The sequence below is a fragment of the Rhinatrema bivittatum genome, chromosome 1 (assembly GCF_901001135.1).
Source record: "Rhinatrema bivittatum chromosome 1, aRhiBiv1.1, whole genome shotgun sequence".
NCBI classification, from domain to species: domain Eukaryota; kingdom Metazoa; phylum Chordata; class Amphibia; order Gymnophiona; family Rhinatrematidae; genus Rhinatrema; species Rhinatrema bivittatum.
In genome coordinates, this window is record NC_042615.1 from 136525733 (window position 1) to 136549244 (window position 23512).

The following is a 23512-nucleotide window of genomic DNA, read 5'->3' on the forward strand; positions in this document are numbered from 1 at the left end:
GAAACATCAGGATATGCTAGAGAGATGAAGTTCCTGGATGGAATAAATTACAGTTTTATGGAGCAATTGGTTCAGGAACTGACAAGAGAGGGAGAAATTTTAGATCTAATTCTCAGTGGTGAGAGAGGTAACGGTGGTGGGACTGCTTGGCAATAGTGATCATAATATGATCAAATTTGAATTAATGAGTGGAAGGGGGATAGTAAGTAAATCCTCAACTCTAGCACTAATCTTTCAAAAGGGAAACTTTGATAAAATGAGAGTTAAAAAAAAACAAAAAACAACCCACCTGAAAGGTGCAGTTCAAAGGTTAAGAGTGTGCAACAGGCATGGACATTGTTAAAAAAACAACAACAACAAAAAATCTTAGACGTGCAGTTCAGATGTATTCCATACATTAAGAAAGGTGAAAGAAGGTCAAATGATTGCCAGCATGGCTAAAAAGTGAAGTGAAAGGCTATTTTAGCCAAAAGATCTTCATTCAAAAACTGGAAGGATCCATCAGAAGAAAATAGGATAAAGCATAAACACTGGCAAGTTAAATGTAAGACATTTTTAAAATATATCAGAGCTTCCGGCTGGAAAACCCTGCCCTGCTTCCGATCGAACCGAACACTGAGATTCTCTTAACGACTGAGATGGCTGAAGATTGCTCTTCGCCAGATTCACCACCCATCTCCTGCAAGAGGGAGATCACCTTGGGGGTCACCAGGCAGCTCTCTTCCAGAGACTTGGCCTCAATCAGCCAGTCATCCAAATACGGGTGTACCAGGAACCTATCCTTTTCTCAAGTCTGCTGCCATCACCACAACTTTGGAAAAAGTTCTGGGTTTGGTGGCCAGACCAAACGGCAGCGCCTGAAAGTGATAATGGCACCCCAACACTGTGAAACAGAAAATGTAGGTGCTCCAATTGGAGGAATGCCTCAGACAGATCCAAGGAGGTCAGAAATTCCCCCGACTGCATAGCCATTATCACTGAGCGTAATGTTTCCATGAGAAAATGAATCACTTGCAAATGACGATTGACCCCTTTTAGATACAGGATGGGAAGAAAGGAGTCTTCCTTCTTGGGCAGAACAAAATAACTTAAATATCAACCCATTTTTTTTTTTGAGACATGGGCACTGGGACCACAGCCCTCAGACTGAGGAGTCTTGACAATGTATACTCCCACTGCCTGCTTCTTCTGCAGGGAGTGGCAGGGAGACACCATGAACATATTCTGAGAATCTCTGCAAAACTCCAGCACATATCCCTCTCATATCACATCCAGGATCCACTGATCAGATGTGATTTCGACCAATCTCTGAAAAAAAAGAGAGAAACGTGCCCGCTATCTCCTGTTCCAGGGGGTGGGTCTTCAAATCTTCATTAAGAAGCTTGGAAGGTTCCACTACCTGAGCCTGCGTCCTTGTTTGGGCTGTCAAAGACTGAGACCTACCAAAAGGTCAAGTCCTCTGAAAGGTCACTCCTCCGTAGGGACGATGACGCTTGTATCCCCTGGCACAACCCCTCATGCCAAAGGAGCACAGCATCTGCTTCTTATCCTCTGGCAACCGAGGAACCAGGGATTCTCTCCACTTACTGGTTAGTTTTTGCAACTCGCTCCCAAACAAGAGCAAGCCTTTAAATGGCAATTTCATAAGGTTAGCCTTAGAGGTCACATCAGCTGACCAATTTCTCAGCCATAAATGACGCCTGGTCGCTATTACCGAAGCCACCCCTCTGGCTGAGGTATGGACCAAAATCGCAGCCTGCATCTGCCAAAAAGGTGGCTGCTGGCTCCATAACTGCCCTGGAATTCACTCCGGATTCATTGACCTCCTGAGAGAGAAATAAGAGTGAGCCACCAGGGAACAAGAAGAAGCTATCTGCAAGGTCGTTGCCACTGCTTCAAATGCTTAAGGATGGCCTCAATCCTCCTATTGTTCACATCCTTCAAAGTCGCTCCTTCCTCCACAGAGATAGTCCTCCTCTTGAAGACGGCACAGACAAGCGCATTTACTTTCAGAAAACGCAAATGCTCCCTTACCATTGGAACCAGGGGGTACAGGTCTTCCAAAGCCCAACCCCCTTTGAAATTAGCTCTCGGGGCAACCTGTACATGGCCCTTCGCGTACACATCCCTAACAGAAACCTGAGATCAGCAAACAAAGCACTGCTAACTATTCCCTCAGTAAAAACAGCTAGACTAACTCAAGTAAGGGATAGGCCCCTATCCCTAGCAGGACCTATAATATGGAACACCATGCCCTTAGAAATCAGAATGCAAAGAGACATCAAAACATTCAGAAAAAGTTTAAAACATGGCTATTTAAGCAAGCATACCACAGAGAATGGAGAGTAGAATCCAGGGAAATGTAGGATGCGGTCAGCAGAACTCCCACACACACACACACCATCTTACTCAAATTGTGTGTATTTTATTTTTATTTTATTTCAACAAAAAAGGATTCGATTTAAGTATTAATTTATCTTATAGCTGATATAGATAGAAGTAGACATGACTTATCACATCCACCAATTAATATTTAATATGAAACTATGTTACAGTATTTGATGGCACCTGGTTAGTTGATATAATTTAACACACTTAAGCAACATGAAGTTATGTGCCTTATTGTGAACCGTAGTGACGGCATCTGCTTAACGACGGTATAGAAAAGATTTTAAATAAACCCACTGAAGATCAATCAATTCTTGAATGACCTCCATAACAGGGAAAAAACAAGAGGCTTTACGCAAAGAAACCAAAATGGGATTTTTCTTTGGCTCAGACATGGAAACCGTACCAAGTACTCCTAACATCTTTAACATCTGGGAAATCAGAGCCAGTAGCTCATCTCTATGAAAAAGCCGCAACATAGTCCTATAGTTCCAGTCCTGGAAGAATTTCTCCATCCTCCAGAGAGTCAGGAGCGGCCTCATCATCAGTACCATCCAGATTCCAATCGGGAGGACCTGTTGCCAATCTAGGTGTACTTCGGTGCTTAACAGTAGTACCGAAGTAGTACTGGGCGAGTGAGAGGTCACCACTTGCAACTCTGACCTGACAAGTTTGAACAGGGCAGAGGACTGTGCCTGAAGAAAGGACTGCAATCCTTGAAAAAAAATTCTACCCCAGAAAAGCAGAATCCTGCCCCAGAATGCACCTGTGCTGTGCCCACCAAGCTACTGTCCACCACCAAAGAACCAGTTAAGAGAGCTCTCCAAGGTTAGGTGCCCCTCCTGACATGTCTTTAACCAGGCTGTCATCAGGCTGGGAAAAAACTAGGCTTAGTAAAATCAGAGGAAGATAATTCTCTCTCGGCCTCTTTGCAGTGCTGGCACAAGTTAGAGGACACTCCAAGCTGAGTTGCCCAGATATGACAGGCAGTACAGAAGGCACTTTGGTTTCTTAGCCAGAGGCGCCATCAGTCTGTCAATATGCTTAACATGCAACTGAAGATGTGGGTCCCTCTGAATTCACGGTGTAAAATTTAGGTACACAAAATTTAAGGGCACAAAATTTAGGCGTCCCAAGTCTAGGCATCACAAAACTAGATGCACTTCCAAACTTAAGCACACAACCAATGTAGCCCAACTTTTGGTGCACAGGCAGCACGCACTTAACACGGAAGCCGCTATTGCCTGGGTGCCCAAGCAGGCGTCCAACTAAACGTCCAAAAACTAAGCACACAACTTGGATGCATAGTCAGACGCACTTGCATGCACTGACGGTCCTGAAGAGGGCAGCCTAATGCGCAGGAAAAAAGTGTGTGAAAACACCGCCACAGCCTATCATGTGGCGTACAGAGAAAAGCCTAACAGCAGGGCCTAGCTCACCCGGGCTGCTCAACTCACCAGGCTGCCCAAGTCCCTTAACCTCCATTGGGAATGAACGTCGGAATGGCGCACCGAGCATGGAAACGGGAGGAAGGGGAAAGCCTTACAAATGATCCTTGTACACTGTCTTTTTTTTTTTTTTAACCTTACCTGAGCTCAGCCTTTCCTGGTAAGTACAGAGATGGTCTCCAGCTGTGTGGGAAGGGTGCACATATTGTCATCACTGCGCTTGGCTTCCTTCACCCGCTGCCTTTCAGCTGTTTTAAATGGCTAAGTCCATGCTGGCTTAGAAAACCAGCTACTGGACCAAGGCGCTTGTCTGGGGGCCCACGGAAATCAACTCAGGACTTCTTAACTGGGGGAGAGACCATTTGGTATCACTTGAGAGCGAGGCAAATTAAATCTCCTTTTATTTCTCCTTCTAAAATTTGAAGAAATCCCTAGTAGGGGGATGCACATCCATTATCTGCTGGAGACAGAGAATACTGGCAGGCTGATGTCACTGCAGGAGTATATATATATTATGACATCCGCTTTGCTCTGTCTCCATCTGCTGGTAGAGGTGCATAACCCACTGGTCCTGAATTCATCTGTCTGGGTGCTGGAAAAACTTGTGTTTTATAATTTTCCATTATTTATAATTAGTATTGCCTCCTATTCCTCATTGTTAATCCCATCAGATCTTGCTACATTTGTCTGCTATTGATTGCATATTATAACTTGCTATTGGATTGATGTCTATAACAATTATGATGTACCCGGTTTTTAACTTTTACGTTGGAAAAGCATGACAAAAATAAACAACAATTTTCCATTTTATTCTCCATTCCTTTTCAAATCATTCCTAACATTCTATTTTTCAACTGCTGCTGTGCACTGAGCTGAGGATTTCAACATATTGTCCACAAGGACTCCAAGGTCCTTTTCCTGGGTTGTGACTTCAGAACCCAGCATCATATTAGAACATAAGAACATAAGAAAATGCCATACTGGGTCAGACCAAGGGTCCATCAAGCCCAGCATCCTGTTTCCAACAGTGGCCAATCCAGGCCATAAGAACCTGGCAAGTACCCAAAAACTAAGTCTATTCCATGTAACCATTGCTAATGGCAGTGGCTATTCTCTAAGTGAACTTAATAGCAGGTAATGGACTTCTCCTCCAAGAACTTATCCAATCCTTTTTTAAACACAGCTATACTTACTGCACGAACCACATTCTCTGGCAACAAATTCCAGAGTTTAATTGTGCATTGAGTAAAAAAGAACTTTCTCCGATTAGTTTTAAATGTGCCCCATGCTAACTTCATGGAGTGTCCCCTAGTCTTTCTACTATCCGAAAGAGTAAATAACCGATTCACATCTACCCGTTCTAGACCTCTCATGATTTTAAACACCTCTATCATATCCCCCCTCAGTTGTCTCTTCTCCAAGCTGAAAAGTCCTAACCTCTTTAGTCTTTCCTCATAGGGGAGTTGTTCCATTCCCCTTATCATTTTGGTAGCCCTTCTCTGTACCTTCTCCAGTGCAATTATATCTTTTTTGAGATGCGGCGACCAGAATTGTACACAGTATTCAAGGTGCGGTCTCACCATGGAGCGATACAGAGGCATTATGACATTTTCCGTTTTATTCATCATTCCTTTTCTAATAATTCCCAACATTCTGTTTGCTTTTTTGACTGCCGCAGCACACTGAACCGACGATTTCAATGTGTTATCCACTATGACACCTAGATCTCTTTCTTGGGTTGTAGCACCTAATATGGAACCCAACATCGTGTAATTATAGCATGGGTTATTTTTCCCTATATGCATCACCTTGCACTTATCCACATTAAATTTCATCTGCCATTTGGATGCCCAATTTTCCAGTCTCACAAGGTCTTCCTGCAATTTATCACAATCTGCTTGTGATTTAACTACTCTGAACAATTTTGTGTCATCTGCAAATTTGATTATCTCACTCGTCGTATTTCTTTCCAGATCATTTATAAATATATTGAACAGTAAGGGTCCCAATACAGATCCCTGAGGCACTCCACTGTCCACTCCCTTCCACTGAGAAAATTGCCCATTTAATCCTACTCTCTGTTTCCTGTCTTTTAGCCAGTTTGCAATCCACGAAAGGACATCGCCACCTATCCCATGACTTTTTACTTTTCCTAGAAGCCTCTCATGAGGAACTTTGTCAAACGCCTTCTGAAAATCCAAGTATACTATATCTACCGGTTCACCTTTATCCACATGTTTATTAACTCCTTCAAAAAAGTGAAGCAGATTTGTGAGGCAAGACTTTTTATTACCTGTAGTTGGGATTTTTCCCTATGTGCATCACTTTGAACTTTTCCACATTAAATTTAATCTTCCATTAATTGTCCAGTCTCCTAGTCTCACAAAATCCTTCTGCAGTTCCTCACAATCCGCTGCTGTTTTAACTTTAAATAATATTGTCCTGCAATAATTTGATCACCTCATTAGTTATTTCCTTTTCCAGATTATATGTTAAAAAGCTTGTCTCAGTACCGATCCCTGTGGTACTCCACTAATGATCTTTCTCCATTTGGAGTGCTATTTAATCCTACCCTCTATTTTCCTGACTCTTAACCGGATACCAATCCACAATAGAATACTGCCTCCTATCCCATGGCTTTGTAATTTCCTGAGGAATTTCTCATGGGGGACTTTGTCAAATGCCTCCTGAAAATACAAATACACATAGAAATAGGACAGCAGAAAAGGACCGTCCAGTCTGCCCAACACTATATCAACTGGCTCACCTTTATCTACATGTTTATTTACATCTTTAAAAAATTCTATAAGATTTGTAGGGCAAGACTTCCCTTTGCTAAAACCATGTTGACTCTTCCCCATTAATCCATGTCTATCTATATGGCCAGTGAAGTTCCCAAGACTGAGTGCAGAAATGAAAGGTCTGCATGTTAAGCTGAAAGAGGAATACTGAGCTGATAGCAGTAGGCATTATCTTAAAATTGGTGTGAAGAAGAAAAAAAAATCTATTTTTTGTGTTTGTTTAGGGAAAAGGAGATGAGGTTTTTGTGGATTTTTTTTTTAAAGTCAGTGTTGACTGGGTTGGCCCCAATGGCTGAGCCATGCAGAGGACCTGGATTCAATTTTCTGGTCTGGTCTTCTGATGCTGAAGAAGTAATTACAGCCCCTGGTGGGGAGTGGAGATGAGGAATCCTAGTTATTGCAGAACAGCAACACCTAGTGACTAGATTTAGGTTCCATAACTACAGGATTCTATAGGAGCCTTCATTGAGGACTGTTGGTGCAGTGATTGGACTAAGTTAGGAGGGTGGTGCAGTGGCTGCAAAGGGTCATGGCACTAGATCCCAACCCTGGTTCTGACTGAACTGGAATCTCAGAAAAACAGGAGAAAATTGCTGGTTTAAAGAAAAAAAAAATCAGTGTTGATTAAAGCAGCTACTGCAGCATTTTGAAGAGGCAAATGAAACAGAGTTTGATTTTGTGAAATATGCCCAGCTTCCTAACTTGGATAAATTAAATGGAGCAAGATCCAATACCAATATTGGGTCTTCCATAAGGGGTAACTTGCCATAATACCAAGCCTTATGTTGCAAAAGTAGTTTCTCTGAAAATCTGAAAGACAGGCATACTTTTAATCTCTTTCTTACATTTTTATTCAAATAAAATAATTCTGGCACAAAAGTTTATATTATTAAAACAAGTAGTCTAGGTTAGAATGACTTTAAACCTGACTGGACAAAAGCCAGTGGATTGTGAACCTTCTTGAAAGGGCTCATCTATTACTGTTTGAACATCTCTTTAATGCGGCAGCAACAGAGTACTCAATCTTGTCAACATGGCACCCTGTTTCCCACAATATGAAGTATCATGAAATTAGAACCAAAAAGTTACCAATAAGGGCCCTGACCTCAGCGATCAGAGTAACAGATAAATATGAGAAAAATAACTGTGAAAGCTTGCTGGGCAGACTGGATGGGCCGTTTGGTCTTCTTCTGCCGTCATTTCTATGTTTCTATATCACTTTTCTTCGGCTGCTGCTAGCACCACTACATAGAAGCAACAGTGGCAGCTGCAGGGAATTCTCTTGGGTCTAAAATAGTTTTTCAGCTATGGTGGTACTTTCACTTGGCTGGACAATAAAGCTCCTTAAAATTCTGACTTTGAGGTTCTCCCTTCAAATGTTTTCAAAGCTACAAATAAAATAAATAGAAGTAAAAATGGCATCTCCAGTGACTGGCAACATGTATTATTTTGTCTCGAGATTGCAAAGTTCTGAATACAGCAATGAAAGAGAACACCACAGATTTGTACAAGGTCCTTTTTATTGGAGGCTTAGAAATACATTTGAAGGTGAAGTCATTGTGTTAGTACAAAACCTAGGTATCTAGATTGTTTGAAAGAACATGGTCTGGCCATCTTGTGAGAATATCAGATGCAATTGCAGTGAGTTTCTGACTTCCAAATGTAAAGTACTGGGAAACGTTGGATGAAGAATGGCACTTTTATTACTTGGCATGCCATCATATTGACAGGGTCATCAATTCTGCTGTTTGTGGGCATTACAGTACTCGAAGAACCTCAGAAGGTAGAAAATAATTGAAAGATATATGCCATCCAAAGTTTGTGAGAATGCCAAAACAAAAATCACAGAAATAAGCTTTTTCCTTAAGCATTTTTTAAAATGCACAGTCATGTTTATCATGTTCAGTACATTTACACCAGATTAAGTTCACATCTGTATAAACAGAACAGAGCAATAAAGAACTAGAATACAAGTATGTACAAATTTTCAGATAAAAAATGAACTGGACAAACTAAATGGCTTGTAAACTGTATTTGAAAAAAACAGCTCTGATATTAGTGTGGCTTGCTTAATTACGTTAATGCTTAAAATAATATGCACACAAAACCCAGCAGTAAAACTTTTGCTAAGGAGATCATAATGCTTGTAGTGCAATAATCTTTAGTAAATATAAGAGGTGATAGGCTGCAACTAGACAAACACCTGGCATCAAATCCATTCATACATTTGTAGATCTGGCTGAACACTGCAATACTCTTGCCACAGCTTCTGTATGCACCCAGCCAACTAGCTATATGCAATCATGTACCATCCACTTACCAAAACATGATGCAGCAAACAATGTTAGATATCAGCAAATGTAATTATATGCATGATTTCCCTTTGTGCATGATTGATTTCCATAATGTTTTCCTTAATGCATTAAAAAAGTGTTAGTATTTAGAGTGCTTATTAATTTGTAGAGCATTGGCTTCTGTTATTAGCTTCTTTAGAAGTTAGTGAGACTGTGCAATGCTAGAGAAATATTCCAAAATGTCCTGAATGGTGAATTCCATGGTGACCCCAGATCCAGGATAGCAGCGAGCAATCAAACCTTCAAAGTGCTTGTATTGCCGAATAAACTCATCTTGCATGGAATGCCACACCACCTAAAATGAAAAAGGACGGCAAACCACATGGTGGCTATTATGTTGCGGTACAAATGTAGTTCACTAAACAAATTCAAAATTAATAATCAGCAAAACCTAAAAAAGCTAACACCAAAAGCAATTCTGTTAAATTTACATCTAAGGATACAAAATGCATCAACTCAGCTTCTATTTCGTTTTTGGTTTTTTTTGTAATTTGTATTTTATTAACATTAAAACAAAAATGTCATGACAATAACATTCCATAGCATCGCTTAGTAACATAATACAGTATGGTATGTGTAACAAGGCTGAATGTACATGTACAGATTGATATAATATGGTCCAGTGTTCCGCAAGACGATTAAAGACATGTACAATGCTAAAATCAATTACATCAATGATAAGACAGACTCTGTTGCCAATACCATATATTAAACCTATGATTTCCGACCCAATGGCTCTGTCTCATTTATGACTATTTTTGAATTTTATGTAAGCTCAGAATCTACCCCCCTTAACTGCCCAATCCAAACCCCCTCCCTTACCCCCCCACCCTCGATCGACAGAGTGGCACGCTACAGCACTAGAGCGCAGCTCATCAATACCGTAGTGTAGTGGCACAGGGTTAAACAGCGCCGATAATAGATACAATGCAGTGGACAGCGCTTCAATAGACAGGATGTGACTATAGAAATTTCCAACACCAAAAACACTCGACTAATAGTTAGGTTTGAATATCCACACTCTCGGCCCACAAGCAAGAATTCCAAGGGACACTCTAGAGTATAACCGGCAGAGCTCTCCCCCACTAGTGTATGGTGTCCTTCCCCGTAAGGTAAGGTCCCCATATTCTGTGAAATTTGGGCAGCTTGTCTTGTCGTATGGCTGTAAGATGGCTCAGGTGATATATTTTGCCCAGGCGAACTAGTACATCACCCAGAGAAGGTGTCTCCGCCTCCTTCCACCAGTATGCAATCTCGCATCTAGTGGCGAGAACCATCTGCATGACCAATAAACGCTGCCAAGTCGTGCCCCCTTCCAGAGCTATTTGCAATAAACATGTCCGAGGTGTTAAGTTGACCGCTATCTTTAATGTATGCTGAATATATTCATTAACTGCCTTCCACGTATCTTGGACCTTGGAGCACCCCCACCACATGTGAAAAAAGGTGCCCACCCCTCCACATTTCCGCCAGCAATATGTATCAAGTTTGGCCGACATCTTATGTAGTCGGTCGGGCGTTATGTACCAATGATATAGTACTTTATAACCATTTTCTTTCAGAAGCGCTGAAACTGAACTACTGCCTATACTGGAATTACACTTCTCCCATGCTTTTTCAGAAATTTGTCCACCAAGGTCTATTTCCCATTTTAGTTGATATGTGGGTTTAGCTCTTGATAGGCCGTTTAAGAGAGCATAAATACTTGATATGGGTTTCCCAAAATGGTTTGCTCTGTCACAGAAACGGGCAAACATCGTGGGCTCCTGATGAAACTGGTTAGCTAGTCGGAGAGATGAGAAGAAATGGAGCTTCTATTTTGTAAACAGGTTCAGACAAAGCACTGAGGCAGTGCTCCTGCATGCCCAGTTCCCTATTAATACCTCTGAAGAAGACATGGACAGCACTAGGTTTAATATTAGTGTAAATGTCACTGAATGAGGAAAAAAAATTATAATAAAAATACAAAAAAGAGACACTAAAATATTTGTAAAGTCACAATAAAACCAAACCCTAAAAGCTACATCAAGCTACAACTCTGAAATAAAAACTACAAACTTTTTTTTTGACTGAATACATTCATTTCTTCTAGCAGGGTTGGCCAACTCCAGTACTCAAGAGCTACAAAAGTGAGTCTAATTTTCAGAAGATCCACAATGAATATGAATGAGATAGGTTTGCATGCATTGCCTCATTGTATGCAGACCTCTCTCATTCATATTCATTGTGGATATTCTGATCATCAGACCTGTTTGTGGCTTCAAGGACCAGAGCAGCTACTCCTGTCTTCTATATAACTGGGCCCCATGCAGTATCGGCTCATGACTTACCATGCTGCAAGAGGGTGGATCATATTGGCCATCTTCTTTGGCCCAGTCTGCTACTCCATTGCCAGATGGGCCTCTTCCTTCTGGCTGGCTGCTACAGGTGACATCATATGCCTATGTGGTTGGCCATGCTGAAGTGCAGTCACAGGCAATCCCTTACCTGCCAGGCCACCATGGGTGACCCACATGGCCAGCAGTTTAAAGCCCCCGGGCTGAAGAGGACCCTGGGCCTTCATGTGCCTATGAGACTACAATGGCTCAGTTTGGGTCAGCTATTCCCCTGTACCAAGGACAGCCTCAGCTCAAATGGTGGAGCCCTTGGGGGGGGGGGGGGGGGGGAGTATAAGAAGCTCAAGGCTTTTCCCAAACCGCCTTTTCTCCATCCTTCCAAAGTAAGGCAGGCTGCAAAAATAAGCAGCATGTGTCCAAAAAAACAAAATCGAAGAGGTTGGGGGACACCTGCTGGAAGGATGACAGCCTGTGCAGACTGTAGAAATGTATTTATATTTGCACTCATCATGTGTGCACCCATTTTGATTAAACTCCCAACATATGTTAGCAGTTGCAGGATTGCCTTTTGTTTGGGTAGCAATGCTTGAGGTTTAAACTTTGCCCTGAAGATGAACCAGAGGTCATGTGAGTGAGCCACAGGTTTACATCATGTGTCCCACCCCCAAGTTATCTCCAAGGTGTCTGCTATCCTCTGCCTGAAGGCCTCATCATAATTTAATCATGTGAAACCTTCATACTTCCACATACATTCATGATTGTGTCTAAATACAACCACAATGTTTGAGAGAAATCTCTTTTTGTGGCAATAGTGGCAAATCAGGCAAAAGAATGAATCCAGATATATTTTGCAGCACCTTTTTACTAAGACAGGGAGGCTCCTGCCTCTTGCCCTCTTATTTACTTTTCCCCTGCTTCCTGTACCCTTCAAACAGACAAACGATGTTCATGTATTAAGCTGCAGTGTAGTGAGTGTGGTATGCCCATCCACAAGTGCTTTTTGTCTGCCTGAGCCAGAGAGCTAGTTGCCATTCTCAACTGCCCCACTGTTGCTCCCTTTGCTGCACAGGACCCCAAACTCAGTGATGGTATGGTTCGATATCTCAAATAGGATACAGAGAAGTTTTGAATTTCACAAATATGGACTTTACCAAAATGGGGATGTACCTGGAGGAAGAACTGGAAGGCTGGGATAAAATAAGAAACATAAGAAATTGTCTTCATAGCAAAAAGGAATCTTGTTAATATTTGGAGATCCCAAAACTCTAAACCCAGAAATTATACATATTTTTATGTCGTGTTTAAGTCCTTCTCTTGCATCGATCTCTTGCTTTTAGATAAGGGTTTGGTGAATAATGTATCAGTGGTGGATATAGATCCAATAACCTGGTCAGACCATGCCCCAGTGTGGTTGTCTCTGGTCTTTCATGATTACGATAGGGGCCAACTTTACTGGAAATTAAATGGACGATGAGTCATTTGTTGACCAACTGTGGGCTGACATCCAGGCTTATTTAGATTTGAATGATATGGGCACTGTATCACCTGTTGTCTTATGGGATTGCTTGAAGGCTGTGACCCAGGGAAGGCTAATTTCCAGGGCCTTCTATGTAAAGAAACGAGATGAGAAAGACTGGACTGACTTATTGTCATGTTCTGCCCAGTTAGATTTTAAACATAAGCGGAAGGTTTCTTGTGCCTGTTTACGTCAGATGGAGTCCTGTAGGCTTGCTAATCAGTTAGATTTGGTTCAGTAGGTGCATTATGAGGGAGGAAACAAGGCTGGCAAATTATTAATACACTGAAAGCAAAAATGCTGACTGCAAATAAGGATATCCGCCTGCGGTTTTTGTGATTTTATTCAGATTTATATGGTGCTAATACCTCCATTGATATGACATGCATGGATAACTTTTTAGCAGGAATATCTTTACCTGCTTTACAAGTGGATGTGATGCATATGGCGTTCCCTTTCAAGTGGGCACCGCAAAAAATTAAATATCTAGGGGTGTATATTGGCATTAATGTAGCTTGTTTTAACTGAACTATCCTCCCTTAATGGTGCAGCTTTATAAAGTTATGGAAGAATGAGACAGCCATATCTCCTGGTTGGGGCGGATTGCCACGGTAAAGATGAACATCCTGCCACAAAATTTAGTTATCTTTATCAGAGCCTGCCTTTGGATGTTCCTTCAGTCTTATTGAAGAAGTGGACAAAGACAGATAATGCGGTTCATTTGGCAGGGCAAGCACCCTAGAATAGCGCAAAGGATTCCTTTTCATTCTAAATTACAGGGCGGGTTAGAAGTTCCCAACCTCACTTGGAATCATGCGGCATTTCAAACTAGGGCAATTATCGATCGGCACAAATTAGCTATGCAGAAACTTTAGATGCAATTGGAACATGCCATTATTGGAGAGATGCCGCTTCCAGCTCTAGTTCGGCAGCTTAAAAAAATATTAGAAAACCCTTCATGCTCTTCTGTCACATTGGCTGCTACCCTGCATATTTGGGATAAATGGAGATTTTCTTTGATGGCACAGAGGACATATTATACCACTTTTCTGTTCCACAATACTCTGTTTACCCCTGGCTGCGGGTCTACAGCATTTTCCTATTGGAGAGCAAGAGATATAAGTAAATGGGAGCATATTCGGGTTCCTACTGGTCTTATGAAATTCTCCAATATTAAATTAAAGTATGAGTTTCCAGATAGGGAAATATTTTCCTATCTTCAACTATGGCATTTTATGTTGAAATCCAGTTTGAAAGCAGATTTATTGAAAGGAGCTACTTTTTTTTTTTTGAGTCTGTGTGTAGACATGCGGATCGGGCTACTAAAGTCCTGTCAAAAATGTATATGCTGTTAAATCAGGACCCTAAAATTGAGCCTCCCCATGTTAAAGCTTGGGAGCTCGATTTGGGGGAAGAACTCCCTGAGGATCTTTGAAATACATCTTTCCAAATTATTTCGGCTACTCCCATTGAGAATGGGTACAAGGTTTTATATCGATGGCATTTTACTACGGAATGTCTGCATAAGCTCTACCTATCAGTTGTGGACAGCTGAAACGGTGTGGCCTTTTGGGATCATTCATTCATCTCTGGAGAGAACCGTGCCCATCATCTAGTTATTGACTATCAGACAAGATGTATTTGAAATTGTATATGTAAAACACAATGAACTGAATTGTATTCTCCCAAATATATCCAAGTCTTTCTGCAGCTTTTACATTTTCCTCAGCTTATTTAACTAAACCACCAAATTTAAAGTAATCTTCAAAAATTATTTCTTTCTTTTCAGATTTCTAAGTAAACCATTTATAAACATATTTAAAAAACCCACAAAACTAATTTGGAAATAAACATGACCTATTTAGAAGTAGAAAGGCACCAATCTATTCTCCAGTCAAAATTACTTTATTATTCCTGTAATATTCTATTTCTAGAAAATAGCCGAGTGATAAGAAACAGAAGGTAGTGGTAAATTGAATTTGCTCCAAGGAAAAAGGTGTTTATTAGTGGAGTGTCTCAGTAACTTGGGTTGTTGTCAATATTTTCATGAATACTACTGCAGAGGGTTTTAGTAGGAAAGGTTTGTCTTTTGCACTAAAATCTGCAACTCAGTGAATACTCCAGATGCAGTAGGAAAAATGAGGAGTAACCTAAGAAAGCTTGAAGAGTGATCAAGTGATTGGAAATTAAGATTAAATGCATTTGGGGTGCAGAAATTTGTAGTAGTACATCATAGAGATATTGCAAGACCTCAAGGTGATCATAACTGATAATCGCAAGATAGCAAAACTATATAAAAAAAGCAGTGGTCAGAGCCCGAGAAAAACTAGTGAGCAGAGGGAAAGATATAACAAATAGAAAAAAGGTGATAACATCTAAGTCTTTGGTCAGATCTCATCTGAAGCAGTGTGTCCCTGTTCTGGAGGCCATACCTTTGCAAAAATATAGAATGGCTTCCACAAAAGGCCTACCAAAATCGTTCATATTGCACCAAAAGCCCTATGAAATGAGGATTAAGAATCTAAATATTTATAACCTAGAGGAGATTGGGGAGACATAGTAGAGAGACATTGAAATATCCTATCTTTACACTGGGGAGGTTCCTGAAACCTTGAAAAAAGCTGTGATTACACACATCTTAAAGAATGAAGATGTATATTTCAGAAATGTGTTAACTATAGACCTATAGCTAACCTCCCATTTGTTTCTAAGATACTAGAGAAAGTTGTCATTACCCAAATCACTGAGTTTATGGAGGATACTAGTAAACTAGATCCTGCTCAGGCAGGATTTAAGAGGGGATGTAGCACAGAGACAATCATGATAGATATTATGGATTCAGTTTTACCCATCTTGGATAAGGGAAGTTCTGTTTTATTAGTTCTTCTTGATATTTCCAGTGCATTTGACTTGTCAAACTTCAAGTGGTACAGAATATGGCAACTATAATTGTAATGGGTCATGCCAGATGTGAATCAGCAGCTCCTCTCCTGGAGAAGTTGCATTGGTTTCTGATAAGATTATAATGCAAGTTTAAAGTATTTGTTCTTATATTTAAGATTTTGCATGGGGATGGCCCCCTCATATGTTAACTAGGCTGTGCTGGAAGTCTTCACCCAGGAAAGTGCACTCTCAATACAGTCATCAACTTCATCTTCCACCATTTGAGAGCTTTTTGGCATGTAAAATCACAGAAAAGATTGTCCCTTATTTCAATTCCTAAGATTGGGAATGACCTCCCTTTATCAGTCAAGGAAGAAACATGCTTACTTTGTTTATGTTTTCCCCATAAACTGAAGACCTGGCTGATGACTTCTGAGCTTTGAGTTCAGGCAGTTTGCTTTAAGACTTAACTTTGATTTCCCCTTGAATATAGTAATTTTAATAGTTCATTGTTTTAAGTATTTTACTGTATTGTTATGATTTATTCTACTTTTGTTGTACATCGTCTTGGAAGAACTTACTGTAAGTCCTGGTAGGAGATTCATAAAATTTGATAAATAAATATGTCAAAGGTATAAATATTCCACAAACCGCACACACACACTTTTCAATAGAAAGGAAGTTCTAGGACAAAATGTCATGATATTAGGTTCAAAGAAAGTAGATTCAGAAGTAACATTACAAAAAGTGTCTTCATGAAAACAGTTGTGTATGCATGGATCAGCCTCCTAAGAAAGATGATTTTTGCTATCATATTCTATGTCTCTGTTAATACACAGGCGTGACAAAGGTAACAACTCTGTTATGCCGCAATCACAACATGTTTTGGCATGCTTGGATTATCCATTATAGAGTATGAAACATTAACCTCACCTGAAGTAAGTTTTCTTCTTCACAGAGATGCTTATCAACCTTCCTATAAAGGTTATCCAAACCCTTCTTTACTTCCTTCCCAGGATACTCCTTAATAACTTTTCGCAGTTCTTGCTTGTTAAAAGCCAGTTGGTAGCTTACTTCATCCTCTCTGATACCCTGTGCCACACGAGCTTCAACACCTTCAAAGAAATGCTACAAAAGACATAAGAAAAGATTACAAAATCTAACAAAGGGAGATGTTAATTTACAGTGCTGCAAATATGGCATACATATAGTGCAAATCAAATGCTATGAATATGTGGAGGATATATGTGAGCTAGTCACAAGACACCCATATTAGTTCCATTGAAAGTAATGGAGCAACTGCGCGTTTTAATGCCATAGTCTGCACTGCATATATTATACTCACAGGAAAATTATCTGTAGTAGATTTTAAGCAGATATGGAAGAATGTATTTCACTACATAAAAGTTAAAACCCATAGCAAACATTTTCACATGCTAACAAGTTAAAGAGTGGGAAATTGTCTAGTTTCCTTTCAATAGCTTAACTTGTAGGATTTTCAACTTATGGTCCGCATCAGATAAGTCATCTCCACTTAAATTTTAAGATACATTTTATGTAGGAATATTAGTCTTTATTGTACTTTGAATTTTTTTTTTTTTTTTTTTACCAGTTTAGCTATCATGAGCTAAACCAAGGATGGTCAAACATTTTTTTGTTATTAACCAGAGGCACACTGTTGGGTCCTTGGAGCTCCTTGGGGGTATGGGGACAACGAGAAGAATACCCCCCACAGATGGCACAATGAGAGGAGTAAAGCAGCAACAGTGGCATAAATACCCCAAGCAGTGCCAACAGGGGCATGATCACCGCAAGGCACAGTGAGAGGACCAAAGAAGCAGCAACAGTGGAAGAATACCCCAAACAGCACAAACAGTGGCAAAAATTACAGATCACTAAATGAGCACTAGGACTCCCTCCAGATTCAGGATCCAATACCGCAGAGCTACGACATTTGCCTTCCTCTGCCTATCCCTCCACTGGATCCCTATCTCTTCCCACCCATATTGCTGGCCTCCTCTATAGCCCACCCAAGGCTCTGATCTAACAACATCAGACACAACTCGAAATGACTCGTTAATGCATGCTACATCAAGCCATTGCTGATGTCATCAGGCCAGAGAGAATATTGACAGTGTTGGAGGTAGGCAAGCTGGTAAAAAGGGAGATATGGGCAGATTTTGCCCGCCCCTGAGATAAACAAAAGCTACACTGAATTGGATTACATCTTTCTCAAAAGAAAGGTTGTCTCAGTTAGTATTAAAGGATCACTGTCAGCTTTGAGGAGTCTCAATTGTGGTGTTCCCCAAGATTCATCACTTTCACCTTTATTATTAAATATTTTCATGCAATTATTGGGAAATGGGTTTGGCTTGACTGGGAATATGTATGTTGATAACATCCAGATCACTATGAACATTGATAAGGACAGCATTTCAGCTCTTTACTTAATGTCCTTTTGGAAATTTTCAACTAATTATAAAGAAATAAGTTATGTTTGAATAGCAGAGCTGCTTATCTATAAACAGGAATTCTCAGAGGACATGGGTGGCATTATCAGATGGAGCAAGGTATGGAAGTTGGACTTCAAAGCATCTAGAAGTTAGAGTATGCCATACTGGACGTCCCATGCGGGGCTCCTCTGTCCGTGACAAAGACTCGGAGAAACCAACTATAAAAGGAGGCACGAAGGTTTTATGACGACTGGCAACCTGTTGTCCACTGGGAACACCTGCTACAAGTGAGAACTTGGCTTTCTCAAAAGGACAAGCAGAAGGGCAGTCCGCATATGTGGGAAATCTCTAGCTACAGATTGCCCCAAATAGGAAAATAACCAAGGAACCGTGCAAACAGGCAAAAACAGTTTTTTGTGGCAACAGGTCATTTTATTAATTTTCCATTTTTGTCTTTTTTTTTTTTTAAATATAGGGCAATCTGGAACAAAAATAATGGGCCCTGTAAGGGATGGAGTTGGGATCTACATCTTAAAGAGATTCCATATGACAGATTGGTCAAACCTACTGTCACATCAGAAATCCCTGTCCAAGCAATAATGAAATCTGAATGTGTGGAGAGAACTCCACATTGCAGATCTCCTCCATGGAGGCTGATATTAAGTTGTCTACTGACACTGCCATGGCTCTGACACTATGAGCCTTGTCATGGCCCACTAGATTCAGACCTGTCTGGGCACAAAGTTACAATCTACTAGCCAATTAGAAAGAGTGCGCATGGCCAATGGTAATTCCAGGTTTGTTGGGGGTCAAACGAAACAAAAAGCTAGGTGGACTTTCTAAAGACTTCAGTTTGCTCCACATAAAGGGCTAAGGCTCTCTTGCAATCCAGACTGTGCATCATACTTTCAACCTTTATGGACATATAGTCTAGGAAAAAATGTTGGAAGGAAGTAGGATTAACTTGTTAAGATGGAAGTCCGACACTACCTTAAGTCAGATGCATGCGAAGAACCACCCTATTGTTGAAAAACTTAGTATAAGAAAGTCACAAGGGTCTGAAGCTCATGGACTCTGAGGACCAACGTGATTACCACCAAAAATACAACCATCCTGGTCAGGTTCTTCAGCTTACAGGAGTCCAGAGGCTCAAAGAGAACTTTCATCAACTGGATTTGTACAGCAAAGTCCCATTACACAGTGGAAGGCGTGATGGGAGGCTTCAGTTGAAGCATGCCCCTCATGAAAGACAACTAAAGGCTGTATGGAGATGGATTTACTTTCTACATCTTGGCCATAGGATTTATAGTAACATTGTAATGAGGGCAGAAAAGGACCATATGGCCCATCCAGTCTGCCCAGCAAGCTTCTTATGGTAGTATCTGCCACTCCGAGAAGGATACCCCCATATTTCTCTCAAAGGTAGTAACTTCCACTCTGTACAGTTACCCAGAAGCCTTATAGTAAGAGTAGTAATATTTACAATCAATCAAAACCCATAAACTACTGCTAGTAACATTTTACTTGGTGAGGAGCCTTCTTGATAATTCAGACAATGCTGCTTGAAGTTCTTTGCTTTGGGACTTGGCCATAGAACAGTGGTTCTCAACCCTGTCCTGGAGACCCCCCCAGCCAGTCGGGTTTTCAGGATATCCACAATGAATATGCATGAGAGAAAATTTGCATGTTATGGAGGCAGTGTATGCAAATTTTCTCTCATGCATATTCATTGTGGGTATCCTGAAAACCCGACTGGCTGGGGGGGTCCCCAGGACAGGGTTGAGAACCACTGCCATAGAAGCTATTCTGTGCTTCCATGGAAATGTAGAAGATGGTTTTCAAACTAGACAGAGAAGAAGAAGATATTTACAAACATTTTGTATGGAACAGGAGAATATACCTCTCCACATTAGATCATAAGGATTTCCTTTCTGGAAGTCAGAAGAATATGAGAGACATCCTTAGACAAATTCAGGAGTTGCAGGGCAATCATTTCAACATCCAGGCTGTGAGGGCCAGTGACCTAATGTTGGGGTGTCATAGCCCCTGATTCTGAGTTATGAACTTTGGAGAATTCCCCAACCTGATTGGGTCCCTGATGGGCATGTCCCAGGAGTAGAAATTTAAATACGACTTGGACAATGGGAGCCATGACTATCATAGCTCCCCAGTCGCTTCTGAGTTTCAGCAAGGTTTTCACCAGAGGAATCTGAGAATATGTATACAGAAGGCACTTGAGACTAGTTTTCTGTGTACCCATCTCTCCTGGAAACAAAAGTCTAGGACCTTTCTATTCAGAGAAGTCACAAACAGTCCTACCACAGGTATGCCCCACTCATAGAATATCTGGTTTGTTACTTCCCTATCCATGGATCATTTGTGAGATTCCAGAACCTTAGTCAGCCTGCTAGAACATTCTCCTCACCTACCAGATATGTAGCTCTGAGAACGTCTCCATGGGAAATAGCTCAGTGCCACATTTGGATGGTTTTCTGACACAGGAGGTATGAGCCTGTTCCTCCCTGCTTGGCCCACTCCTCGTAAAAATGGGATAACCTGCCCCTGCTCATCCTGCACGAGGGGTGGATGAGCCTGACTTCATTGGGCAGGTTTACTGGCTCCAGCCCCCTGCCTGAAGCCTCCTCTTGCAGTCTGGCCGGCGCCCCGAAAGGACTGTGGGCGAGAAGTGGACTGCCTGGTACTAGAGGGAGCGAGCATCCCTCCCCGATCTGGTTCTTTGGGAGTCCCAAACTGGGTTTGTGAAACGAAGGACTTCTTAAGGGCTTTCTATCTTCCAGCAATTTACTGCCCTTGGATTCTCCCAAAGATTTAATTAGCTGGTGCAAATCCTCTCCAAATAGTAATTTCCCCCGAAAAGGAAGATTACACAATTGCGACTTAGAGGAAGCATCCGCCGCCCAATTGCGGAGCCACAGAAGCCGTTGAGTCACTACCGAAGAAACCATGGTCCGGGCAGACGCACGTACCAGGTCATATAAGGCATCCGCCACATAAGCGACTGCCACCTCCAGGCGGGCCGCCTAAGATGTGGACAGGACACCCGAGGACGTCGCTTCTTGTGGTTTCTGAATCCAACATAAACACACCCGCTGTATCATGCTTGCACATACCACTGCCGAAGGCCCAACTAGGAGACTTCGAACAAGCGTTTCAGCTGCAATTCCAGCTTGCACATCTCGAAGCGCCACAGCCCCCGCATCTGGGATGGTAGTTTTCCTAGTGACTGCCGACCTTAAGGCATTCCAAGTGCTCATCTAATAGCTGATATAACTTTTGCATTGCCCGGCCGACTTAAGGCCTGTGTCCGGGGACTCCCACTCACAACTGATGAGCTTCTGAATTTTCTTCGGAATGGGGAAAGCGCTAGACGGACCCGGAGGCCTTCCAGGACTGGGTTCACGCTGTCACTGTCGGATTCTTCCAGAGAGAGTTTCACCCCCAGTTCCTCCAGCACTTGGGTAATAAGGAGCCGCAGCTCCTCCTTCTTGAACAACCGAACCATACAGGGATCGTCGCCTTCCAAGCCAGGATTCACCTGACACTGGACGCCATCATCTGCATCCAAGTCCAGGGGGACCTCCCCCTGGTCATCAGCGGTGTCACTGTGGGAGACAGTGGAGGAGGGTCATCCTGGGAATCTTTTCCCACAGGGGGAGCAGCGGACGCCAAAGCCCTACCTTTGGACCCAGTTCCGGTGCCCGATCTGTGTGCAGCCTTCCGAGGCTTAGACCCCTTAGCTGAGGACCCCTCCCACAGCACAAGTAGTGCAAAGTGAGAGGGTGTTCAAATAAGCAGACCATACTCCACAAGCTTTGCAGGGTTCCACCAGTGGCTTCTCTGCCATTACAGCATTCCAAAAGTGGCCCAAGGACACTCTCCCTGGGAGGAATCAAGAGCTGCCTTAGAGGACTGATGTTGCCCCAAAAAATTTGCTGGCAAAAATCAGTCCCAGCACCTTCGGGGAGCCTCGTGGAAGATGAAAAAGAAAAACCAAAATGGCCACCGCGCCAAAAATAGACCTGGGACCGCCGCGGAGACACTTCCTAGGAGGCCCTTCACCACCCGGGGAAGGCTACACTAAAGGCTGCAAGCTCTCCCTCTCTTCAAGAAATTGAAATCGGGGCCTGTCTGGCCCAGCCCTGCTGAACAGACTGATTCACCTGGGAAGCCACGGGACAGAAGAAAAAGGCACTTTTTTTTTTTCAACAAAACTTAATGGAAGCAGAAAAAAAAACAACTTTCCCCAACGGGGATACTTCCCTGACCCTGCGGTCACGGAGAGGGAGCCTTCGGGCCGCTGAGGGAGTCAGTCTCCTGGCTATCGGGTGTCCCGGATCACACGGGTATCCAGCTCGGCTCTACATGAGGGATGGTCCAGAAAACTGAATCTGGCACCCCGAGGAGCAAGAAATCCAAACCCAGCTCAGAGCTGCAGGTATGCACCACAATCTGCTGGAGACAGAGAAATTCTGAGGAGCTGCAGGTGGCACACTTGGTATATAGCAGTGTCTCAAAGTTTTGTTCTCTGCCTCCATCTGCTGGTGAGAGTGCATAACCCACTGTTCTGGACTGATCTGGGTATGTACAGGAACTGCCATTTAAATGCCCAGTCTTTTAGTCTTGCAAGGTCCTCCTGCAATTTTTCATAATACACTTGTCAGTTAACAATTTGAATAATTTTGAATTGTCTGAAAATTTGATCACTTTACTTGTTCCTCTTTCCAGGTCTTTTATGAATATATTAAAAAGCATTGATCCCAGTACAGATCCCAATGGCACTCCACTGTTTACCCTTCTCTACTGAGAAAATAGACCATTTAGTCTTATTCTCTATTTCTTGCAATCCACAATAGAACATTTCCTCCTATCCCATGACTTTTTAATTTTCCTAGGAGTCTCTCATGGGGCACTTTGTCAAATGCCTTTTGAAAATCCAAATACACTACATCTCAATACACTACACTACAGCTCAATATTATCCACATTTATTAACCCCTTCAAAAAATATAGATTGGTGAGGAAAGATTTCCCTTGTGTAAATCCATGCTAGTTGTGTCCCATTAAACCATGTCTTTCTATATGTTCTGTGATTTTTCTCTTTACAATAGTTTCCATGAATTTTCCCATCACTGAAGTGAGACTCACCGGTCTATAGTTTCCCAGTTCACCCCTGGAAGTCCTTTTTAAAGGTTGGGGTTACAACCCCAATGACAGATTATAAATTCCTAGTTAACAGACCTGCAATTTCATTTTTGAGTTCTTTCAGAACCCTAGGGCATATACCATCCAAATAGATAATAAATGGAGAAGGG

General features: G+C 41.9%; 1 protein-coding gene across 1 annotated transcript in view; it reads right to left on the reverse strand.

Annotated features, from left to right (window-relative positions):
* Positions 1–8139: 8139 nt before the first annotated feature.
* Positions 8140–23512, reverse strand: part of EXOC1 (exocyst complex component 1) — a 188249-nt gene continuing 172876 nt past the window's right edge. Inside the window, exons 18-19 of the mRNA XM_029587384.1 lie at positions 16660–16854; positions 8140–9286 (exon numbers count right to left, since the gene is read on the reverse strand). Coding sequence (XP_029443244.1) covers positions 9134–9286; positions 16660–16854 — 348 coding nt within the window. The 3' untranslated portion in view covers positions 8140–9133. The remainder of the gene's footprint in view (positions 9287–16659; positions 16855–23512) is intronic.